The sequence below is a fragment of the Onychostruthus taczanowskii genome, unplaced genomic scaffold (genome assembly GCF_017590055.1).
Source record: "Onychostruthus taczanowskii isolate IOZ18803 unplaced genomic scaffold, ASM1759005v1 scaffold76, whole genome shotgun sequence".
Lineage (NCBI taxonomy): Eukaryota > Metazoa > Chordata > Aves > Passeriformes > Passeridae > Onychostruthus > Onychostruthus taczanowskii.
In genome coordinates, this window is record NW_024505450.1 from 2,338,600 (window position 1) to 2,361,732 (window position 23,133).

General features: G+C 41.4%; 1 protein-coding gene across 1 annotated transcript in view; it reads right to left on the reverse strand.

The window, feature by feature from the left end:
- The window catches only part of KIAA1549L (KIAA1549 like), a 106,044-nt gene extending 86,054 nt beyond the window's left edge, over nt 1-19,990 (reverse strand). Inside the window, exon 1 of the mRNA XM_041423250.1 lies at nt 19,948-19,990. Coding sequence (XP_041279184.1) covers nt 19,948-19,990 — 43 coding nt within the window. The remainder of the gene's footprint in view (nt 1-19,947) is intronic.
- Nucleotides 19,991-23,133: the final 3,143 nt, after the last annotated feature.

The following is a 23,133-nucleotide window of genomic DNA, read 5'->3' on the forward strand; positions in this document are numbered from 1 at the left end:
GAAATACATAAACACTTTAACACAATATGAAAGATCCTCAGAGATTTCCCACAATTCTAGGAGCTCTGGAAGTTCTTTTTGGTTTTTATGTACATGCACAAACACAAACACACACACACATATATATATTTTTTTCTCAAAAAAGAGGCTCAGTTTGCAAGCTGCTCATCAGCTGAAGTGCCTGAAAATAATTTCATAAACATCTAATAAGCACTTGGCATTTACAAGCTGCCAGGCACACGGCAATCAACATTTTCATGCAGAGTCTGGACATCTGTCCTTGGTGATCTGCCCTCTCAAAAATTAAAAGTAAATTCCAAATAAATTCTAGGTATAAAAATTTTTATACCTAAGAACTTAGGTATAAGAATTTATTTAGGTATAGAATTTTATAAAAATGTTTGGTATAAAAAGTTATGATTTAAAATCACCTCTTCTTTTCAAGGTGATTTTATGGGGTTTTTTACCCTAAAACAAAATTAAAAAAAAAGTCTTGGGCACATTGCTACTTTTAGTAGACAACAGTATTTTTAAGAAAGGTGAAATTTAACACTGAGTGCCACTTTGTGAAAATAAATACACCTGATTTCCAAGCACATGCTGGTCTAAATGGTACTAGAATTAAAATAAGGGCAGAAAAAAACTCAGAGAATTATTCTAATCCAGATGAAGAAAACAGGAAAGAATTTTTAATGGAAATTTTCATTTTCAAATAAAGCATTCTGGTTTTAGACCTGCTTATAGAATAAGTAATCTTAATGTAAATAATGAATGTCAAGCAGAGAGGGGACAAGCCTCCTGCTCTGGAGCTGCCAAGGAATGTGGCCAGGCACCCACTAAAGCCATAAAAGCAGAGCAGGATAATGAGAAGTAAAAAAAAAAAATATCTTTAAAAACATCTTCTCTTCACCCCTCCCTCCTTCCCTCACAGAAGGGCAAACACTTATTTCTATATCTAAACTCTCTGACTGGGATGCTCATTCCAGATACAATTTATTAAAAAACCACAAACCATGAAAACAGATTTGTTTGTACACCAGAAATAAAAGCAGATCATTCTTCAAAAAGCTGAGAGAAAACAAATATTTATTTTTTTTCTGTCAGTAATGTAACAAGTTTACTGCATTTCCAATGAGACCAGAACAACCTTTTCCACACACAGAGGGGCAAGATCTTACCAAATATTCACCCAGAACTAATGTCACAGTACCAACTCCCAGGGGCTGCTCATTAAAATATCACAGCACCAATAGAGAGGGCATAAAACACACATTTGGCTAAATTCTTCAAATGCCAGCAAGATGAAGAAATGCCTCTCAGGATCTCACTCAAGAAAAAAAGGAGTTACAGCTGGAACACAAACAGGACTGGATTTGTTTTCACTCTGCTGACCCCACGTGACCTTGCATCATCCTGGCTTGAGTTTGGATCCATCCCTGAGTTTGGAGCCCGTGCCAAGTCCTGAGCTGGTTTCAGTGGCCATGGCCACTGCTGAGGTTTCAGCAGGGGAAGGGGGACAATTCCCCTGCCTACCTATCCAAACACTTTTTTTTTTTTCCTAACTTAATAAGATAATTACTTTACCCTGGGGGCAAAAAATATTGTCTTCTTTACATGACAAGGAGAGAGCCCTGCATGCACATCCAGCCCTCTGGAATGTTTCCCTGAAGGAGCCCAAACAGCACTGCCCCCGGCAGCAGTCAGCTCTGCTCATTCCGCCAGCTCTAGGAGGGTTTCTCCTTGTTTTCTGTGGTGTGCTCCCATCTCTCTGCTCCCCCGCGCAGGTTTTGATTAACTTTAAAACCAATCCTGTGCCATGAGTGAAGTCACAGCTGGACAATTCACATGGCTCTAGAGAGAAACATTTTGGAGCTCTTTTCCCCTGTCCCTATGCAGCCCAGCCACGCCACAGCATCTGCTTCACCCTGCAGTGACCATTTTTTCCCTGCTCACTCATGCTGCAAAACGAATTTCTCCTCTAGGACAGACACTTTTCCAGCCTGAAATGTTACATATGCTCCTAAAGCAGCCACAGAAGCCCTTCAGTGAGCTGTCAGGTTGGCCAAAACCTATGGGCCCCACACCCCCAGCAGGGGTCAATCCGCCAGAAACCTGGAGAGAAAACAGTGAGGAAAATCAGGTCACACCAATAAAACCTCGCCTTTACCCCAGGTCTGGTCCACATGACCTGATGTCTTCAACCCAGCAGAAAATCCAGCCTTTACTAAAACCAGGTCATTGATTTGTGGGGAGAAGGGGAGACTGTGGCCCAGGGAGGAGCTTCATGGCAGACATTCCCAGCCCAGCAGCACCGCTGTCACCTTGGAAGAGCGGCCCCAGCATCTGCCTCTCCTGATTTACAGCCCTGCCCTCAACAATTCTGCAGCAAACATTTACAACAAGGCAGCTAATTATGGGAGTGGATAAGCTGGAGGTGAATCCTCCTCAGGGGGCAACTCACCTTCTTGCCTCAATGAAGCTCACTAATAGGTTTAGTAGCTTATTATTAAAAAGATTTTCTGTGTGAGGGATTTTCTTTACCATCCACAGTCCCAGGGCACAGAGAAAACACACTTTTCCAATTAGTTAATAACCATTATTTTATTTTTCAAGCCACATAAGTAGCCACAGGATGGTAAAAATCTGCATTCAATGAGTCATTTATGCTCACACACCTGCTTCTACAGAACACCCCACAGCAGAGTGCCACAGAACAAGCACACCAAAATGACATCAAAGGGAACTGTAAGAGCCAAATTTTGCTCTGATTCAAGACCAAGAAAATTCACAGGTCTAACCTCTAGGTACTGAGAAGGTAAAATACATTTATATTTATCACCTGCCAGTCCTTGTTTGCTCATCAAAAGCTAGTATCAGTCAAAGAGCAAAGTGATACCAACTACAGTACTGTATTTTCCCCTAAATGGCAGTACAATATTTGTAACTTACTCAAAAGCAAATGTAATTCACACATTTCTTGCATGTCTTACTGTGGGTCCAAGACAACTGCAAATTGATACATCCTAAGAAAACCACCTCAAATTCCTCAAAAAAAAAAATCAGGAAAATAAGTAAAGCATATCAAAAATGAAAAAGAAAATTGTTAAAACTTGGTTCTTTCTTTTCAGTTTACCAGGCATAAAGCCCACCAACTCATGAGGCAAGAGTAAGATTGTTTTCCCACCATCATTAATACATCTTCATGGTTCCTTGGCAAATTAAAAGCAATTTAAAAAATCATCTGCCACTTGTATTGGCAAAATACAATACTCCAGAAACTGCTTTTCTGGAGAGAAATAGTTTCATTTTGGACACTGTGAGTGACTGTTGTGCACACTCAAAGGCCTGAGAACATTCCTCTCTGAAGCAGAAATACATCTTGGCCACAGTTTACATTTTTCTCAGCAAATTAACGCCAAAGTAACCCACAAAACCCTGGGGTGAAGGGGTTGCAAAAATCTGAACTGTCAGCATTACAAGGGCAGCCCCTCTGCCTTTTGCCTCCAGAGCGACCCTGCAGCAGGGCACAGGTGTTTTTTACAATGCCAGGAAGAGTTTCCACTGTACTAATCCAAACAGAAATGGGAAATTCAGCTGTTTTCTGTGCTTAGACCAACGACCCCAGAGGTGCTCAAATGTCACTGGAAGTTTAAAGTGTAGCAGCATCAGCCACTTCTCAGGTGGGCAGCCTGAAGCTCTCAGTCATGGCATCAAACACACCCTGTGGTGCAGGGATGGTCTGTTTCATGCTTGATTGAGCTAAATATACAAAAACATGGCTTACTCTTTTAAATACTATTATTTCACATTTTTAATTTGTAGTTATAGAAAGTTATAAAAACTTCAGAAGTGAGGTGAGGCGGAATGGTGATTTGACTTCAGAATAACCCTAGGTTATTATTATAACCCTTTTATTCCTGGGCTACACTTCAACAGAGCAGGTCTTCTTGCCTCCAGAGAGGTGAGGATGAAAATTCTTAAATCTCTGTGATGCTGGAGATTGCCCTGATTCTCCTTCCTTCAAAAGAACCACACATGGACCACACCAGCTCTTTTCAGGCACTTCAGCTCGTTCCTCCAGCCTGACTCCCAGGAACTCTGGAGGAACTACAGCTTGGTCCTTCAGCAGCTGCACCTCACGTTTCCATGTGATGGTTGGAGAGAGGTGGAAAAGATCTCAAAGGTTTTTCTGAGCAGCACAGAGGAACTGAAGAGCTGTGGGGCTGAGGAGTGGTCACTGCCCTCCTCTCCCAAACACAGAGACCAGACAGGTCCCATTCCCAAGACCCCACCTCTCCACAGCAGCTCTGCTGAAGGCAAAAGGGACAGCTGGAGCTGAGTGCGTTTCTTTGTCGTAGAATGAGAAAAGATAAGGAGTAAATGCTAAAAATACTTACAAAATGCTGGAACAGTGACTCACACCCACTGCTGAACCCCTGCCAAACCTTTGGAACACTCCCTCTCACATCCACTCCCAATAATTCTTTCTCCAGGACACAGCCCCAGATGTGACAAATGCCGTGCTCTCCCAGCTGTGCTGGCACCTCAGGGACACCACAAACACAGGGACCAGGCTCAGCCACCACAGCCTGGCACAGCTGCCCACGAGGCTGCGGGGCAGCCTGACTGCAAGATGGTTGTATCTTAAAACAAAACTCCTTTCACTCACATCCTCCAACCCACACTCCCACATGTTGCTGAGAATTTCAGACTTTCTGTGCTGGCAGGCACTGACCCCCAAGAAAACATTGCATTGACCTGAGGCCATGGAGAAGGCTTCCAAAATGGAATGACAGAGCTGGGATTGTGGCTGTGGAGTTTGAATAGAAGTGTGTAGTGTAACATCACAGAGTTAAGTTTAGTGTGTATAATATCACATAGAGTTTCTGATAAGTTAGAGGTGTGTAATATCACATAGAGTTGAAGGTTTTAGAATATAGTAATATACATAAAGCAAGATGGAGGTTTTAGGGTGGGTGGGCCTTTTTCTTCACCTTCTTCTCCATGGGTTTGGGTGGTTTTGTGTAATTGGATAAAAAAATCCACATTGGGGGCACGGGTGGTTGGTTATTGGGTTAAAAGTAAAAATAATTTAGGTGTCATTTCTTAACTGGACAGTTCATCCTTAAAAGGCCTTGTTGAGATAGATATGGGGCCATTTTGTAGCTTGTGAGTGAAGTGCTATAGAACTCATGGTTTGTGAGACTGTGACGTACATAGTAATTAATGAACATCTGAGTCCAAACACGAAATATCGTCTCGCAATTTAATCCCGACCCTGACCAAGGCAGAAAATGAAGATAAAATTCGACACCCACATGTGCCCAGAGGAGTGTGATGAAGACCTTTTGACGAAGAGCTCAGTGACTCCCTGTTTGCAGCACATCCTTTGTTTCAATCTGGGTAAATCCTTCCTCACTGAGTGTGTCCTGAGACATGTTTCATTCCAGCCCCTTTTTTCTGCCATCCCTTCTGCCCCCAGACACCCCCACTCTCACACCAACCTCACCAGCCCTCCCTGTAACAGAGCACCATGAAAACACCTTCTCCAGATTTACAGTTTGCACTGTGATATCCATTACACAATATTCCATAACACATTTCTCTTGAGCTCGCCCAACACAAATCCTGAAAAGGCAAGGAAATGCCAAACAAGTGGGAGCTTTCTAGGAGGTGTTTTACTGGGACACACAAGACAAATGACGGACTTTGGACCTGGTTAGCATAAGAGATTTGATAACAGGATGCCTAGGCAAGAGCAAACAGAATTTTGAGGATTAAATCAAGACTGCAAGAAGATTCAATCAGACTGACTTACCGGAAAAAGAAAATTAAATCAAACTTCAAGCAAGAGATGTTGTAATATGTGTAAGTTTGTTTATGTGATGATTAACCCGATCATTGTAGCCTTCCTAAAATAGTATACCACCATAGGTATTCCACAATAAATATGGATTCTTTTGAGCACCTCACAGTCTCCCCATCTGTCTCATCATCACCCATGGTTTTTCACCTACAACCATCAGCAAGATCAGCATGAAGGAAGACTGATGGTGTGTAAGAAACTCAAGTGAGTAATTTATTATCACATCATCCTTCCCCAGTTATCTTATAAATGGACAGCCAATTAGGTCAAAACAAGATGAACTTTAGAGATTTTCCTTGATTACCTCTTATTTACTGGCCTGACAGACTCAGAGGCCACACAAAGGCAGGTTTTCTGTGGAAAACCCGTGACTCTGAAACACAGCAGATTGCTAACAACAGCCTTCCCCTCACTGATAAAAAATTGATTTTAAATCTCATCTGGTGGCTTCAAGACACTTATAAACAAATGAAATGGCTACACTGATTAAAATGAAATTAATAGATATATAAAGTATTAGTAATTCTGAATAGCTTCTCACAATATATCTGATGTTATCTGGCAATAATTTTAATATATAGGAAGCCTGAAGGAGAGCAAGGCACTTTGTGGCAAAGGAACCTCTCCAGTCAAACACTGAACTTGCAATCCCAGCTTTAGAACACAGCAGCAAGAGACCTTGTTTCAGTATTTAAAAAAAAAATTCGCTGATAAATACACCGAAAATGTATTGTGATCCTCATAAACAACAAAACCAGTGACATTTAAGGTACGCAAAAAAAAAGAGTGAAACTCCAGTATCCTAACAGAAATAGTTCCATAATTCATACATAAATGTTCCTTTCTTTTTTACACATCCTGTAGTGGTAACTCACGAAGAAAATCACGGCATAGTGAACTCAATAACCATGTTGTGTGCAAAATGAAGCAGAGGTTAATCCAGCAGCATATTCCTCTACATGCAACACCAAGCTGACCCTTTCATCAAGTGATATTTCAAAGTATGAACTACCATTGCAAAGTTCTGTTATTTGCTGTGCAGGATCTGACACAGGTGGCAGGGTGACTTCTCCAGGGTCTCACAGCAAGTCAGAGGACAAAACACGCAACACCAAAGGCTGAGTGTTCACACAGAGCCCTGGGTCTGAGCAGCTCAGTGCCATGTTCTCCCTTTCTGGTATTTCTACTGGCATGACAAAGATATTGTACAACAGTGCTGAATATCCCATTTAATCAAAAACTGAAACCTGATGTTATAAACGTTACTCAAATTGGAAAGTCAAGTGTTCCAAAATTAGAAAACGCTCCTCTTACAACAGCCTCTGATTGCAGACCCTTTCCTCCAAATCCTTGCCTCATTCAGCAGAGGAACTGGATAGCAATCAGGAATTAAGATGTCAGTTCATGTTTTTTTTTAATCATTCCCTTCACACCATACATTTGCCATATTTGCTGCCCGCACCATGTTTCAGTCATGATTTCCTGTTTCCTGTTTATCACTGAGGATGCTGTCCCTAACAAAAATGTCTCAGCCATTCCCAAAATGGAAAAAAAAAAAAAAAAGTTTTCACATCAAGAATCTGAGGTACAGGAAAATTAATGCCAAAATTCATCCATTCCTTCCTGGCTGCTTTTGGATATAAAGTTGGAATCCCAAGAAACTGATTTTTCCAAGTCTATTGCTCTTGGGGTGTCAGAGTCCAAAACAGATGCTAAATATTCATTTTCTATACTGTCTTTTAAAGAAAAAGAAGACAAGAAAATGTAAATAGACTTTATAACTTATCTGTTAAGGACATGGTATCAGGAAACTGAAAGGACTCAAACCCTGTACATTTGTCATGTCTTAAAGAGCAATCCACCTCCTTCTCTCTCTTGTAAGGTCCTCCAAGATGTTCTAATTCATACCTGTCTAACTATACTCTGAGCACCTGTGTTCATGCATCTAGCTTTGCAAGCTGCTGTTCTTCTTTCACATCTAAAAGATGCAGAAAGTTTTGTGCATCTGAAACAGGAATTCTGTCAGCTCAGCAAGTTGTTCCCAATAAAACATCTCATCTATAAACACTTATAGGTCCTGTTTATATCCCTTCATCAGCCCCATTGCAGTAGTGGCACCAACAAGGGGAGTTTAAAAAGCACAAAGATCATTACACAGAAAAAAGAGTCTGTGAGATGATCTTTTTTCCTCCATCCTTTTACCCCCATCAGAAGTTTTGCATACATTTTATGGACAAAAGCATCAGCAGAACATGTACAAACCCTAAGCCCTAGTAAGAAAAAGGCACAGGGAAGGATATACAAACTCACATTTATCCACATCTGTACAGAGAGCAAAGAAAAAATTTTTCATTCTTAGTCTATGAATTACAAAACACCAAAAGGCTTATTGAAAATGATCCTAGGATTTGCATCCCTTGGGAAAAAAAGGGGAAAAAAAGCCTTAAAATTGTAAATATGGAGAGCAATATGCTCCACAGATTTTGCAGTGAAATTGGTGCTACATGGGAAGGTTGTAAACATTTCTGCTGAATTAGGGGAAAATCAGCTATTGATTGCAAGGGGTTAAAAATAGCTAAGTCAAGTGATTCAAAAACCATTAGTGTTTGTATTTTCCTTTGTTTCTGTTGAATGCAACAAATATCTCATTTAGCAGAAATATTCATGGGTAAGAGATGATTTCTTTGCAGAAGAAAGTGAGACAAATGGCATATTTTTAGGAAACGCTATTAATTTCCAGAGTGGGTTTTGATGTGCCATGTTTCTGGCTTGCCCACAGTTACAGCAATCAGTGCTTTCCTGGAGCAGTCTGACTTGATGTGTGTGATTCATTTTTCATACCCATACTCAGCCTTAAACCAGGAGGTGTGATTGGTGTCCCTCCCTTTAAAAGACTTTCACGTGTCCAAGCAATTCTTTCATTTCAGTATCACCACAAAGTGTTTGTGAAGTAAACAAGTATAAGGCAAGCCCACAGCATATTTGGAATATGTGAGAATGTGAGTAGCTATTCAGACTTACTAATACTTTATATATGCATTAGTTTAATTTTAATCAGTGTACCCATTTGTTTATAGTTGTCTTGAAGCCACCAGATGAGATTTAATTTTTTTAATTGAATATACAGCTTCCTCTGCTCCACCCACTGAAATCAGGAGAGGTAGGATCAAAGCTGCTGTATTAGTCAATCCCTCTAGGTTAAACTGGCCAGATTTTATCTGTCACAAATCAGTGTAAATCCACTGAGGGTCAAAGCTTGCCAAGAAAAGACCTGTCCACTTCAATGTTGTCTCATAATCACTTAAAGAAGTACAGATTCGTCATGGAAGCAAGTGCATTGTGTCCTGCTGCAATCATTTAGCACTTTAATGATGCTGTCACTTGTGGTTGCCTTGCTTCGAAAGTATTAATTTTCAGAGAAGAATTTCTGATTTCTCTTTGGAATTTATTTAAATGTCTAGAAGAAGAGCAAAGAGGGATTCCTTTGGAGCCAGTCCTGGCTGCAGGACTCGAGCAGCACTGATGGCATGGCCAGTGAGGTTGTGGTCCCTTTCCTATTCCCAGGGAAAGAGGCTGTGCCCAGGCAAAGGGCAAGGGGAAAGCAGGTGGGACAGGCAGGCCAGAAGAAGCACACGGGTGGTGTGTGCAGGCAGGGAAAGTGTGAGAAAAGAACTGGTGCAGTGGGATCAGAAATTATGCACCCACACATTTTATCTAAATCATTTTGGAGCACAAGCTGGAGTAACACTTCCTGCACACACCACGACAGTAAAGCCCTAAAGCCAACCTCACTGGGTGGACAACAGTGAAAAAAGAAGAAAGATTTAGAATTAAACTAGCAAGCTGAAAAACAACTAGAGTGCTCTCTGACACTACGTGATGGATTTGTTATTAATGGAAAGGACTGAATTGAATGCGCCTTAAAAAAGCAGGTGACAGAGCATGTGAGAAAATCTTAAAAAAACTCCTAGTCTTTCTCAGAGGGAAGTAGACACTTTCACAAAATACACAGACATAACACACAAAAAAAAAAAAACCAAAACAAAAAAAACCCCCAAAAAAACAAACAAACAAAAAAAAAAAACAAACAAAAAAAACCACAACAACAACAAAAAAACACTATTAAAACATTCATTAGCAAAATACAAGCTAAATCAGAATGTGAAGAGACTCAGATTTTCCCCTCAGGCTGTGAGATGAAGATTTTCAGGGCAGCAGCTTGGCTTGCATTTTGCTAGTCAGAGCAAGCAGATATTCACCTGCATGTTGCCAGCTAAAAGTGCACATGCTGCAATTATATTCCACTTCAAAAGGTGTGTTTTAACTGTCTTAGAAATTCACTTTCCTGCATCAAAGTCACAGAAGGCTTCAGTACTGCAACCGCCTCTGCAAATATAAAACCTTGTCCTGTTACACCAGCTCCTACAAATCCAAGACTCATAAATCAAAACTCTGATACCTTTTCTATGAAATACAAACAGGCTTTAATTAAGTGTGTAGTAGTTAAATCGAGAGATCAAAGGTACTCTCATTTTGTGTATCCTGTATTCTCAGCACCCAAGGGAATTGCGTGAGAGATTCCTGCAAATCTGAAATGGATTTTGGACTCAGCTTTGGACAATAATTCCTTGTGTGAGCCTCTGGACAGTATTTAATCTCTTCATGTTTTTTGCCCCACTTGCAGTAAGTGTAAAGACTGACCATGTGAGAGGCAGTGGTCTCATTTGAATTATTTTAATATTTACAGAAATTCAGTGAAATGCCATGCTTTTAAGTATTAAATGTTAGTGTGCATTAAATACACAGATTAATATAAAATGTATACAAGTGCTTCCATAAAATGGAGAAAACCCAGGAAACCTGAAAGAAAAGAGCTACGCTTAAATGAGTATCCCACTCAGAAGAGACACAATTTCCTCGCACGTGCACTGTAACAGCACACCAATATTGCCATTCCTTGGCACGTGTCTCAGATTACACACTTATTACTGTATACAGGGGTGAATAAAGGGGTTTGCATACATCCTCATGGCAAACCTGTACCTAAGGGTACAGTGAGGTATTTCTGAGGGGACTGGGTGTTTATTAGGAGAGGGTTCTGCCAGCTAAGCTAACTGCCTGGTGGATTAGAGACCTCTCCAACCAGGGCTGTGCTAGGGAGACACGCCAAACGAGAGGCAAAAAAAAAAAATCCTAAATCTGTAAAATAATTAGTTTTCAAAGTTACTGTAGAAACACTGATGCATAAAAATTCAGCAGCACAAAACTCAGACAGTGATCTGTTTATTCCAGAAGGTTTCTGTTTGCCAGAGTGGCCCAGATGATCAGTTCGTACAGCAAACACTTCCATGCAGTTCCCTGGAAAACAGTTCATGGTACTGAATAAGGCACAAAGTAAACACATCTTATAGGAAATTCACTCTCATCACACACAGCTTTAGAGCTGCTGGTATAAATCCACTGCAAACAGTCAAAGCTCCCATCAGCCAAAAAAGAGTCTGCCCAAAGCATCTAAAATTTGCAGGAGGTTATAGGAGGTCTGTCCTGATGGGATTAACAGCCTAGATCTGTGCTCAGAACATTTCTATCGTCAAAAAATGTAAATTTGGTCTTTGAAGTGGTCTTCCCATAATGAATCTCACTGGTTTTTAACCAAAGGGTATAGAAACTGCAACACACGGAAATTGTAGAAGCCAGTTTTTAGTTGAACTTTTGATGCTGTGACTGAGGCAACAATATTCCATGCTCTGGATGAAAGGGAGTAATAATTTAGTATTGGAAGACACAAAAGGATTCATTTTGCAGCACGCAAGATCCAACCAGCATTGCAATGATTTATTTTATGGCCTTAAACAAATAAATACTGAATAAGTAAAGAAAACAAACCCTTTTTGGATTTCATTTTCAAAGCAACCCTGAAATGGCTATTTTGGAGGGTTTGTTGCTATGTCATTTTTACTGAATTGTTACATTTTACTGACTTGCTGTTACCAAGAGATGGAGTCAACATCCCTGTCAAGAAGATGCAGATTTTCATGTCTTCTTCCCATGGCTAAGGAAGAATTTTTATAGAGGAAGCCATTCTGGGGGAAGAGCTTTGCATTTTCAGCCCTTTCAGCACAAGCCAGCCTAGGCAATGAAAAGAAATGAGTCTGGACCCACCCCACCAACCCTAAGATCAGTTGTGCAGCAGGATGCTCCTCTTCAGACAGAGAAGGAACCATAATTCACCCTTGCTCTCAGCCTTTCTGCCACAACACTTGCAAGGCATCACTTCAAAGTGGTAAGTAAGGAAGCAAAGCCAGTGAATCCTGGAAGTTTTATGACACCACTGAGCTGGTTTTGGCTGCCCTTCTACTCACAAAGCCTCCCTATTGGCAAATATTGTCTGAAAATTAGCAACTGTATGTACATCACTGAACAGTACCATGGTAATAGGTAGAACAAATTTGTATTCGTCTATTCAGTGCAGGGGGAAAAAAATCTGCAGCAAGAGAAGGCTTTAAAGGCAAAAAGTTGTGCTATCAGAGACTTTACTGCTTCCCAGGAGTACAGATTAACACCTAGGGTAGCTGGTGAGTGGGAAGCTGCCTAACAGGCAACAGCAAGTGAGTTGGTAGATGTGTCACTAGAGCTCCATCAGCAGCTGTGTAATGCAAAGATTAGATATTGGTTACATTTTGTCAGCCCTCCCCAAAGGACTTATAGCTCTGTTTCTGTCCCCAGGCTAGAACATAATCACCATCCAGCCAGAAATCTGCATTCTGTGGTGCACTGGCACGTATCCACAGTGGGATGGAGAAACCTGTTAGTCACAGCACAGGAGATGCATCTCTAAGATGAAAGTGAGCTGTGGAAGGGCTCAGGAGTTGGGAGCAATAAATAAAATGCTTGTTCTGTTACCAAACACTGACTCGTTCTTCCAACCTCTCTACATTATCCAAATTACTGTTACAGGCAACAAGTGCAGAAGCAGCATTTTGTAATGCCCTCTCAGACATAATAAAAATAATAATAATAATAATGAATGCACCTTTCTCATCATATGCTGGCAGCAGGAGAAGTTCTGGGGTTTTTGTCCAGAGAATCCAGTGAATTTGTCACACTGTCCAAACAGAAATAAATCTGCAACTTCATGTTCTTCTTCACAGCCCAGATCTTACAGCAGCTCTGCTGGCTCCCTCTCTATTACATTCAAATTTATTTAATTTTTTTTCCTCCACACACACTATCTGTATTTTTTTCATGCTGTGGAGTGTCTGCAGGGCTGATTTAACAGGCTCTGCCTATCCCAGCCAGATGCTGTTTCCTGATAACTTCTGAGTTAACCTCCAGAAGATGCACTGCTCCTGTCAGCTCGTGAGCTATGAGAACAGCAAGTGTTGGAGATCGTTCTTCCAATGGCAGAGGATCTTTAGTGAAGCTAATCCCCCCCAAAAAAGCAGTAGACAGGACACAACAATATTTTTTCCTACCTAGACAAAGTTTAGGACTCAGGAAATGCTTTGAATGGATGCACTGTCTCCAAGGACTGGGACACACTCAGCAAGACCACACTGAAAACAAATACATACATGTATAAAATAAAACACAAAATAAGGCCAGGAAACTTGTTCAGCTACACTATTCCATGGTACAACAAGTATTTAAATAGAAGCAATAACCTAAGCTAAGACTAGAACACACTGTTCTTATAGTCTGGTTTTGTGGGATTACTAAACACAGCTCAGCTTCATTTTGCAGGGCCAAGTTTGATCCATTTTTCCTGTTCCACTTCCAACACTGGATTTTTAATTTTATATAAAGCATTTGCAGCACAGAATTTCTTAGGAGTTCCTTACTCTTCCAGCACAACACTAATTTATGTGCCATATTTTTCCATTTCTCATTTATATGCATCAGATTTCCTTGCAATTTATTTTACTTATAATAAAATCTAAAAACAGTTGGCATCAACATATAAATGTATCTACCAATGGGTAGGGATATTACAAGTAATATTTAATTATTAAATCAGGATTTCCTTTGTCAGTAAGGAGTAACTGCTACATCCTCTGCTAAGCTCTCAGAGTAACCGAGACTGATTCAGATTGCAGTGTCTATAGGACATTTCACACCAACAAAGTGAGAAACAATCACCACTTTTACATACCCTGGAGAAGGAGATTTGGGGTTTTGTACTGATTCACTCCCAGAAGATATCAACCCAAATGTAGCTGTGGTGAAAAAAGATTTTCCACCACTAGGCAAAGACAGACAAGTACAGCCAAGGATTTCTCAAGCCCTATGGAAGCTCTAAAGGGATTGCCCTCATCCCCACACTCACACTTAAGTCAGCAAATACTGTGAAATAACATGTGGATCACCTGGGGAAAATGTAATTTTGGGCTGCATGAAACAGTTAACAAGTTAGACCAGTCTTCCCAGAGAACGTTTTGTTGAGAGTACTGAAAGTTTCCATGCTTCTTCCCCCAGCCCTGCCAGTCGAGTTGTCCTGCTGCTCACAGTTCACCTCGGGTTTGGAACAAGTAAATCACAAGTGACAGGTGTGACTCAGCCAGCTCTGACTGAAACTGAAGCAGCACAGTAGCTAATGAGGGGGGGAAATGGGAAAAAGGAGAGTTATGGTGATGGTCTCAGCTTGGGAGTCCAAGGGATATTTACCCAGTCAGCAGATTGACTGGGACAGCCAGGTCTAACTCACAGTGGGGCTGTGGCAGCAGAGGAATGTGTTTGTAAGAGATAGAGAGTGACAAGGCTGTGACAAGACATCCACACTGTGCCTGGCTGCAGGGTAATCAGTCCTGGCCAGTAATAATGCCATCACCTCTCACTGGCAGACTTTAGCTGAATTTTATTTCTAATATATTGCAACCTTTCAGATATACACAAGGTAAAACCCTGATGAATCTTAGGTATTATGTTGCCTTATCCACCACAGAATTATGAGGCCCTTTCAAAATAAGTCTAGCTGGAGAAGTTCTTGGTGCAGCTTGAAAAGGGCATCCTGATTAGGCTGCAGGATTGCATGTGATGGCCAACATTATTTCATGTTTTCTCTGTCATCTGCTGGAGTTCTTCTGCCCATTCATGTAATTTTGCTCATGAATACCAACTGATTTGATGTTTCAGTTGATTTAAGAGTTACAGCTGACATATTTTATCTTGTCAAAAAGCATTTGGCTCTTGAGGAAAGTCAAACCAGGAAGCAAGATACCAGAGGGAGGTTCCTTCCCTGCCCCTGGGAGACCTGCAGGCTGCAAAACCCTTGATACCACTTGACGTCCAAAGGACAACAGCAGGGCAGAAAGAGAAATGGAAGCCAAGGAAAAGGACAATGAAAATGCAGACCTCCAACCAGGCCAAGTGTGCTGGATCAGTAAATGTGCATTCTTTGCTTCTTCTCTGCCAAGGTCAAGATTAAATGTGTGAGATGGTATTTCTTGTTCAGACTCAGATGTTTGTTAGTTCTTATCCATGTTACAGTCTCACAAACCATGAGTTCTACAGCACTTTACCAAGCTACAAAATAGAGCCTTATCTCTCTCTCTCTCTCTCTACAAGGCCTTTGAAGGATAAGCTGTCCAATTAAGAAATGACACCTAAATTATTTTTACTTTTAACCCAATAACCAACCACCCGTGCCCCCCAGTGTGGACTTTTTTATCAATTGCTTTAAACCACCCAAAACCATGGAGAAAAAGGTGAAGAAGAAGGACCCTAAAACCTCCATCTTGCTTTATATATATTACTGTATTCTAAACACTTAAACTCTGAGTTTTCCACCCTGGGGTATTACACACGTTTATTCAACCTCCACAGCCACAATCCCAGTTCTGTCATTCCATTTTGGAAGCCTTCTCCACAGCCTCAGGTCAATGCAGTGTTCTCTTGGGGGGTCAGTGCCTGCCAGCACAGAAAGTCTGAAATCCTCAGCAACCAGGGTTGCAGCAATAAAGATTAGATTTTGATCCAGCAGACCACTGATGTGTGGAGGAGAGCACCCAGAGCAGGACAGTCTGTCCGTGTAAGCTCACGCTGCCGCTGCAAACGGCGACTTCAGGCAGACGCAAAACAACAAAAAAAACTCTGAACACAGGTGCTTCACGTGCCAATTAATCTGTCACATTTCTGCACTGTACCTTCAGCTAAACCTTTGGACCCTTTCAGGGCAGGCTGGAAGGAGCTGTGGGCACAACCCTGTGAGCAGCATCACAAAATGCCTGCGCTGAGCAGAGCCAGCGTGCTGTGAAGCGTTTTCTGCAAGGCAGCAGTAACATCTACTGCCCTCCCTGCTCAGTTTGGCTGACGATAGTTTTTATGTGCTGCTGGATCACCCTGTAATGACCCACGCTGAAATCATTAGGAAACAGTTCATTAATGATTGACACAATAAACTGTCTTATTTAACTGTTCCATTGTCAGAGCTTATAAATCTAATGTTTCCGAGTTAAGCAGGTCAGCTCATTTCAGACTTAATTTTTCACTACCTTTCTTTCTAATGGTCTCAGCCAAACCACACAGGGATATTTCCAGTGTAAATTAGAAACCCTGTGGAATAATTCCTCTATGTGTATGGATGGTGAAAATGAAGCTGTGAGGCCAGATCTTTCCTCCACGGAACTGCACAGGATGCAAGGTGAGTTGAATTAAACCATTAGGAGGGGTGTTGAAGGGATGAATTTGAATGCAAACCCTGATCATGTTTGGAGGTGTACTATAAAACTCTACCTTTCTTTGGTCTAATCACAGATGAAAGTTGAGCCCATAATAATAAAATCAGATATGGCCAGTTTCAGATCTCTGTTTCACTTCAGTAGTTCTGAAAATGCACCTCCAACCCGCTCCACATTCAAAATCCCTGTCATGGTACCCTGGTTTTCAAGCTTAGCTGCTGTACTGATTCTGTGATTTTTAAGTTCCACACTCTGTGTCGGTTTTGTTTTGTGGGTGACCTCCAAATCTGCAAAGGCTTTCAGGTGTGTTGTTATAAATTTAAGTCTGAAATGAGCTGACCTGCTTAATTTAGGATGCCCACAGATTTTAATGGAACAATCTAGTGCTTCAGGATTTTTTGTGCCAAAGGTTCCTGATTTCTCACAGCTACAACAGAGACATCTAAATTCAAACTGTAATTTATAATGCTGTTTATAGAAAATTCTGCACAATCTGGTCACACCTGCAAAGCCTATTTCCCACAGGTGTATCCACTTAGTGGAAACCTTGCTTTTTCTATTTGACTCATACCTTCCCGGAAAATCTCTAGTGCCTCTCCCCTGCTTTTGGGGGAAAAATGTATTTGGTAATCTCAGGTCTTCACAGAAAGGTGGACTTGGCTCTGCTGCAGAGCAGCACGTGTGGTGGCCAGTACATCAGCTGGAGAAGGCACAATGTCCACCTTTTTCACACAAGGACAAGCTCCTGGGAGGGCAAAGAAAAATGAGTAGCTGGTCCAAGCTTCTGAACAGTTATCTCAATTCTTCCTTGCTGGCAGATGCAATCTTCTGTAGAGGACATCATCTTAGACAAAAACTTGTATTATCCATGTGCTAACTACTTCTCCTACCCCTACCTTCTGCTACCTACTGTTTTCCTGCACTTTCTGTCCAAATGTCTGCTGTAGAAACTTAATATAATTGGGGTTTTCTGTTAATTTCATTGAATTACTTTCAGTGCTCCAAGTAACAAAAAGCTGACTCCATTCCACTGCTGACAGACAGACTCTGCTCAGGGAACCTTCTTCACTATCAAGATTTCACCTGTGTTCATACAGTTAGAAAACCCTGCAAGCCCTAATCCAGCAGATTTGAGGATAAGCAGCAGTCTGCCTTAACGTTACAATAACCATGTAGAATTCAATACAATAACCTTAATTTTACAATAACCATGTAAATTCAGTAGTTTCCCAAGAATTAGAAATGCCAGAAAAGAAGGAAAAATGGAAGACGGTTTATGGAAGAGGTTTGACTGAAAAACATTACCTTGGTATAGCAGAAGGCATTTTTGGAGACCCTCACTTCACTCCCTCTCCTTTATCATTTTGGAGCTGTTTCTTCATTATTTCCTTTTTCCAAGCAAGGCAGCAGAAGCCACGCTTTTGTGGCTGAGATCCTGGCACCATGCAGGGTGTTCATGGCTGAGACCACCCCTGTTTGATAAAATTTCTCCTCCCTGAAGGGGCTCTGTAAACCATCACCTCAGCCTCTGCGCAATGCTGCAGCACAGAGTTTTATATTGTTGTAAATATTTGTAATATATTTGTATATATTTGTATTGTTGTGTATATTTGGCCACCCTCACAGTAAAAGAGGTTTTTCTTGCCAATGAGAATGGCACAATGAGTAAGCTGAGGTTATAAACTATTTTTTTGTGGTGAAGTACTGCAAAATTCAACAAATTTCTGTGGAACTCATGAATGAGCCTATAGGAATTCACAGAGTGCTCTCTGCTGAGCTGTAGAGATTTTTAAAGGAAGTCTCATTCCTTTAAAAATAAAACCCACCAATTACACCCATCTAAAATTCCATAGGCCTGTTCTCCTGGGGTTGGTTATCCCAGAAATCCAGGTCAAGAGCGATGTTCAGCTACCACTCACTCCAAAACTCAGACCAACAGGGGCTGGGACTGCACAGCACATTCTGCTGCTGGGCAGATGCCTTGATCAGCACCAGTGCTACCCCTGCAAGCACTGCAGGTGATATTCTCATTTTTATTTCAATAACAAACCAAAATGATCTAATCTGAGCACAGCAAACTGCCACTGGAGAATTGTTCACGACGAGCTAGACATTTTCAAAATAGTCACAAAAGTAACTGCTACTTAACCCTGGCTGCAGGTTAATGGAATTCAAAAAGGGCTGATAAAAGCTTTTGATGCAACAGGAGGTCCACAGGTGAGGGACAGCCCAAATGGTGCCAACTCAGTCACACATGCCACAAAACCAGAGCAGGAGCACCTTGCAAGCAGGAAAATGTCTCTGTTGCTCTGCTTGTTGCACCAGTGGCTGAGTCACCACAGCCTCAACAAACATTCCCTTAATTAGACTTGTTCATTTTATCAATACTAAGGAGCTCTGGAGAAATAGCTCTAAATATTTATTACAATTTCCAGACTGAAGTGCTTTTGTCACACTGAATCCCACCAGGTACCTGACTTGGCAGCTCCTTTAGAGAGAAATGAGCATTTCCCGCTGAAATCAGAGCTAATGCTGTGAAACCCTCTTCACAAAGCATCATGAATCACAACCCACTGAAGACTTCAAAAGAACAGAAGGCAAGAAATCCCCCAGTGCTGATGTGCTGGACTGGTAAATTTGAGTGTGGATTCTTCCTTCTTTCCCCAGGGATTTTTCCAGCTGCTTTCATTATCTCTGTTTTTTCAGGGATGTCCCAGCCCTGACGGGGGTCCTTCCTCACATGGGATCACCACCATGTGCATTCTTTGCTTCTTCTCTGCCAAGGTCAGGATTAAATGTGTGAGATGGTATTTCTTGTTCAGACTCAGATGTTTGTTAGTTCTTATCCATGTTACAATCTCACAAACTCTGAGTTCTACAGCACTTCACTCTGAAAACTAAAAATGGAGCTGTGTCTCCCTCTCTACAAGACCTTTTAAGGATAAGCTGTTCAATTAAGAAATGACACCTAAATTATTTTTACTTTTAACCCAATAACCAACCACCTGTAGCCCCCAATGTGGACTTTTTTTATCCAAATACACAAAACCACCCAAACCCAAATGGAGAAGAAGGTGAAGAAGAAGGATCACCCACCCTAAAACCTCCATCTTGCTCTATATCTATTACTGTATTCTAAAACCCCAAACTCTAAGATTTCCCCCCTGTGATATCACACCTATTCAAACTCCACAGCCACAATCCCAGCTCTGTCATTCCATTTTGGAAGCCTTCTCCACGGCCTCAGGTCAATGCAGTGTTCTCTTGGGGGGTCAGTGCCTGCCAGCACAGAAAGTCTGAAATTCTCAGTAACCAGGGCTCCCACCAGGGCTCCATTTGAGCTCAGTTCCCAGATCTCATCTGCAGCTTTGGTCATGGCACTCTCCATGTGCCAGGGAGGCGTACCTGGGTGGGACTCCTGCGGCTGAGCCTGCTGAATTCCTTCCATAACGCCCTATTTTCACCTCCTTCTCTTTTCTAAACTTCAATATTCAAGAGGAGGTTTGGTACAGAGATGATCCTTAAATCAGACCCAGAGATAAAGCAGTGTGGGTTTTGAATAAAACAGATTACGGAGGTTGTTTTTTTTTTCTTTTAGAAAAGAAAATTCAGGATGAAATTTGCTATTCTGTCCTCACAGAAATTCCTGCAGCTCTTTCTTTGAGAAATACAAGCATACAAGTTCTGCTGAGCAGGAGTATGAAATACAGAAATGTGTCATTCACTGTCCCTATGATTATCCAGCCAAATCTGTGCATTACAATCCTCTGAAAAATGACAATTCACTCATTCTAAAGACCTGTTAGAATTTGGCAGCATTGTCAAAACTCCCTCTTCTCAACACACATTCTAAATCAGGCCCTAGATTTCTCAAACTAGACACTCAGATAAAGGGTAAGCTCAAATTTTACTTGAAACATTTTGCATTAGCATTGTGAACAAACCCTCTTGGGCTCACTCCTTGCATCCAAAAGCACCAAGCCCATGGCAGCTGCCTTGTCCCAGGAGTTCTTTCCCTTCCTAATTTGTTCTCCACAGCAAAATTCATCTTCCAAACCCTACAGCTGAGACAGAGCTCTCACTGATAACAGCCTTGCTTCATTCCTAGGTTTTGATCCATTATTTACTGAAATAGATAAAAACTTTAAAGGGTTTAAAAAATAAGTAAGAAAAGAGACTATGAAATTAAAGACTATTCTATAAGCATTCAAAAGCAATGTTTCCCTCTCTCCAGCATCATTGCTGTGTCAGTGCATTTACTCTGGTTATACACCAATAAAAACCAACAGCAAGAACAGCTTCCCCTCACTCCCAAATGGTTCCCTGGTCTGAGTATTGCTCATTAAGGTAAGATTCTTTCCCAGTATATGACCATAAAGGGGCAGGTCATCAAATGATTTTACTCCACAATCTGAAATGCTGTCTGGTAATACTGCCCAGGCAAGAAAAAAAGATTATTTATCCAAGCAAATATTAAAAACTCCTTACCTTGGCTATTAACTAGTGTGAGCAGTAAATTGTACTGGTTACACTTGCGACTAGAAATCCAGTCACCTCATCACTTAATAACCAACATATATGGCTCAATAATAGTCCACTTATTAATTGCTGTAACAGGGAATTCTGCTGAACATGTCAAGGTAATAGCTAGCAAATCATGATGCACCATTGGAGTGCTAGGACCAAACTGGAGTGCTGTCAACAGCAATTCAACAAAAACAGACACATGGAGGCTTCTCCTCCCTGATCAGCAATATTTTGCCATTTTCAATAAATTAATAGCAAATGAATTCTGCTTGCAATGCAGAAACTCCCCATCATGAGCACACTTCAGCTGGAGAGAAGTTGCATGGAAGATGTTTCAGGTGCCTCATTTCACATCCTCCCTCCATTCTCTTTAGAGGAGAAATGAGCTGACATGTTCAAAGAAGAGAGCACAAACAGAGGTATCTTGTGTTATGACAAAAAATTACCAGGTGTGTATCAATGCCAGGCTTCCTGATGCACTAAACCATTAATAACCTGCCAGTGGACACCTGGAGGCATTAGTGCAATACTGCTCATGAATGACATTAATAACACAGGGAATGCACTGCAGGTGAGGAAAATGAACACTGCCATGAAATCACTGCATTCATTTAGAAATGAGCTCACCAAAAATACAAAAAAAAATAATGATTAGCCCTACACTACACATGATTTGCCACTTTGATATGAATATGAGTTTATTACACTGCACTTTCAGTCCAAATATCTGCCATAGCAATTTGATGTAATTGGGGTTTTCTGTTAATTTCATTGAATTACTTTCAGTGCTCCAAGTAACAAAAAGCTGACTCCATTCCACTGCTGACAGACAGACTCTGCTCAGGGAACCTTCTTCACTATCAAGATTTCACCTGTGTTCATACAGTTAGAAAACCCTGCAAGCCCTAATCCAGCAGATTTGAGGATAAGCAGCAGCCTGCCTTAATGTCATGTTTTACAATAACCATGTAGAATTCAGTAGTTTCCCAAGAATTAGAAATGCCAGAAAAGAAGGTTATGGGAGAGGTTGGATTGAAAAATACTACCTTGGCATAACAGAAGGCATTTTTGGAGAACCTCACTGCACTCCCTCTCCTTTATCTTTGCAAAATGATAATTGAAAAACAACCCTGAGCCACTGAATTTAGTACCCATTATCCCAATCATGTAATGCAATGTCAACATTTCGGGAAAGGATTAATTAAAAAATGCCCTGTGCGGCTCCCTGAAGTAAATTGGCTGTACTTTCAGCTGGGAAAAGGGGAAGACAGACATTTCCTCACTTGCAAATCAGATCAACGTTGCTTTCATCAGCAAAGAACACATGTCTGGGGAAAGGGAACAAAACCCAGTTTTGTGGTGCCAGATGTTCACATTTCATTCCTGAACACCTGATCTAGGAACTGTGTTGCCTGTATGGGACAAAACACCCACAGGGTAATTTGGGAAGTTGAATGGAAGAGGAAAACTACTCCAGAGCAGCACAGAAGGCTTTGCCCATCAGCAGTGGGCTGAACAGGACACAGAAGCATTAGGAGCTGTTGGGGAAAGGTGACTTTGAGCCTGGCTTTTGTACAGCACTTAGTGGTAAGAAGCCCAGGTTTTCAGAGATATGTTGCAAATAAATACAAATACATGAAAAGAGCCAGCGGCGAGTTTCTATTCACTGCCTTGATCACTTCCATGAGAAGTAATTCAAACTGCAAAAAGCTCCAGTCATCTTTTTGAGGCTAAAGCATTTTAATACGCTCCATCCTCGTGAAGCAAAGGCCAAGGATGGCAGTGATGGAGACACGCAGAGAGCTGGGCAGACAGCATAAACAGAAATGTTCATCCATCTCCTCTAACATACATGTCACCCTTCCCATGTTCCTGTCACATTAATTCCCCTGCTGAGCACCAGGGGAAGCAGCGATAGGAGGCACAGGAACCAGCCTGGAATTGTGCACATCCCTCCTGTGGCCACGCACGGCTCAAAGCACATGCGCTTTGGTGGGAAATGCTGCAGCAGATGCAGTGCTGCTGCTAATTCCACCAGCTCTGGGTGTGCAATGTGTGCTGCAG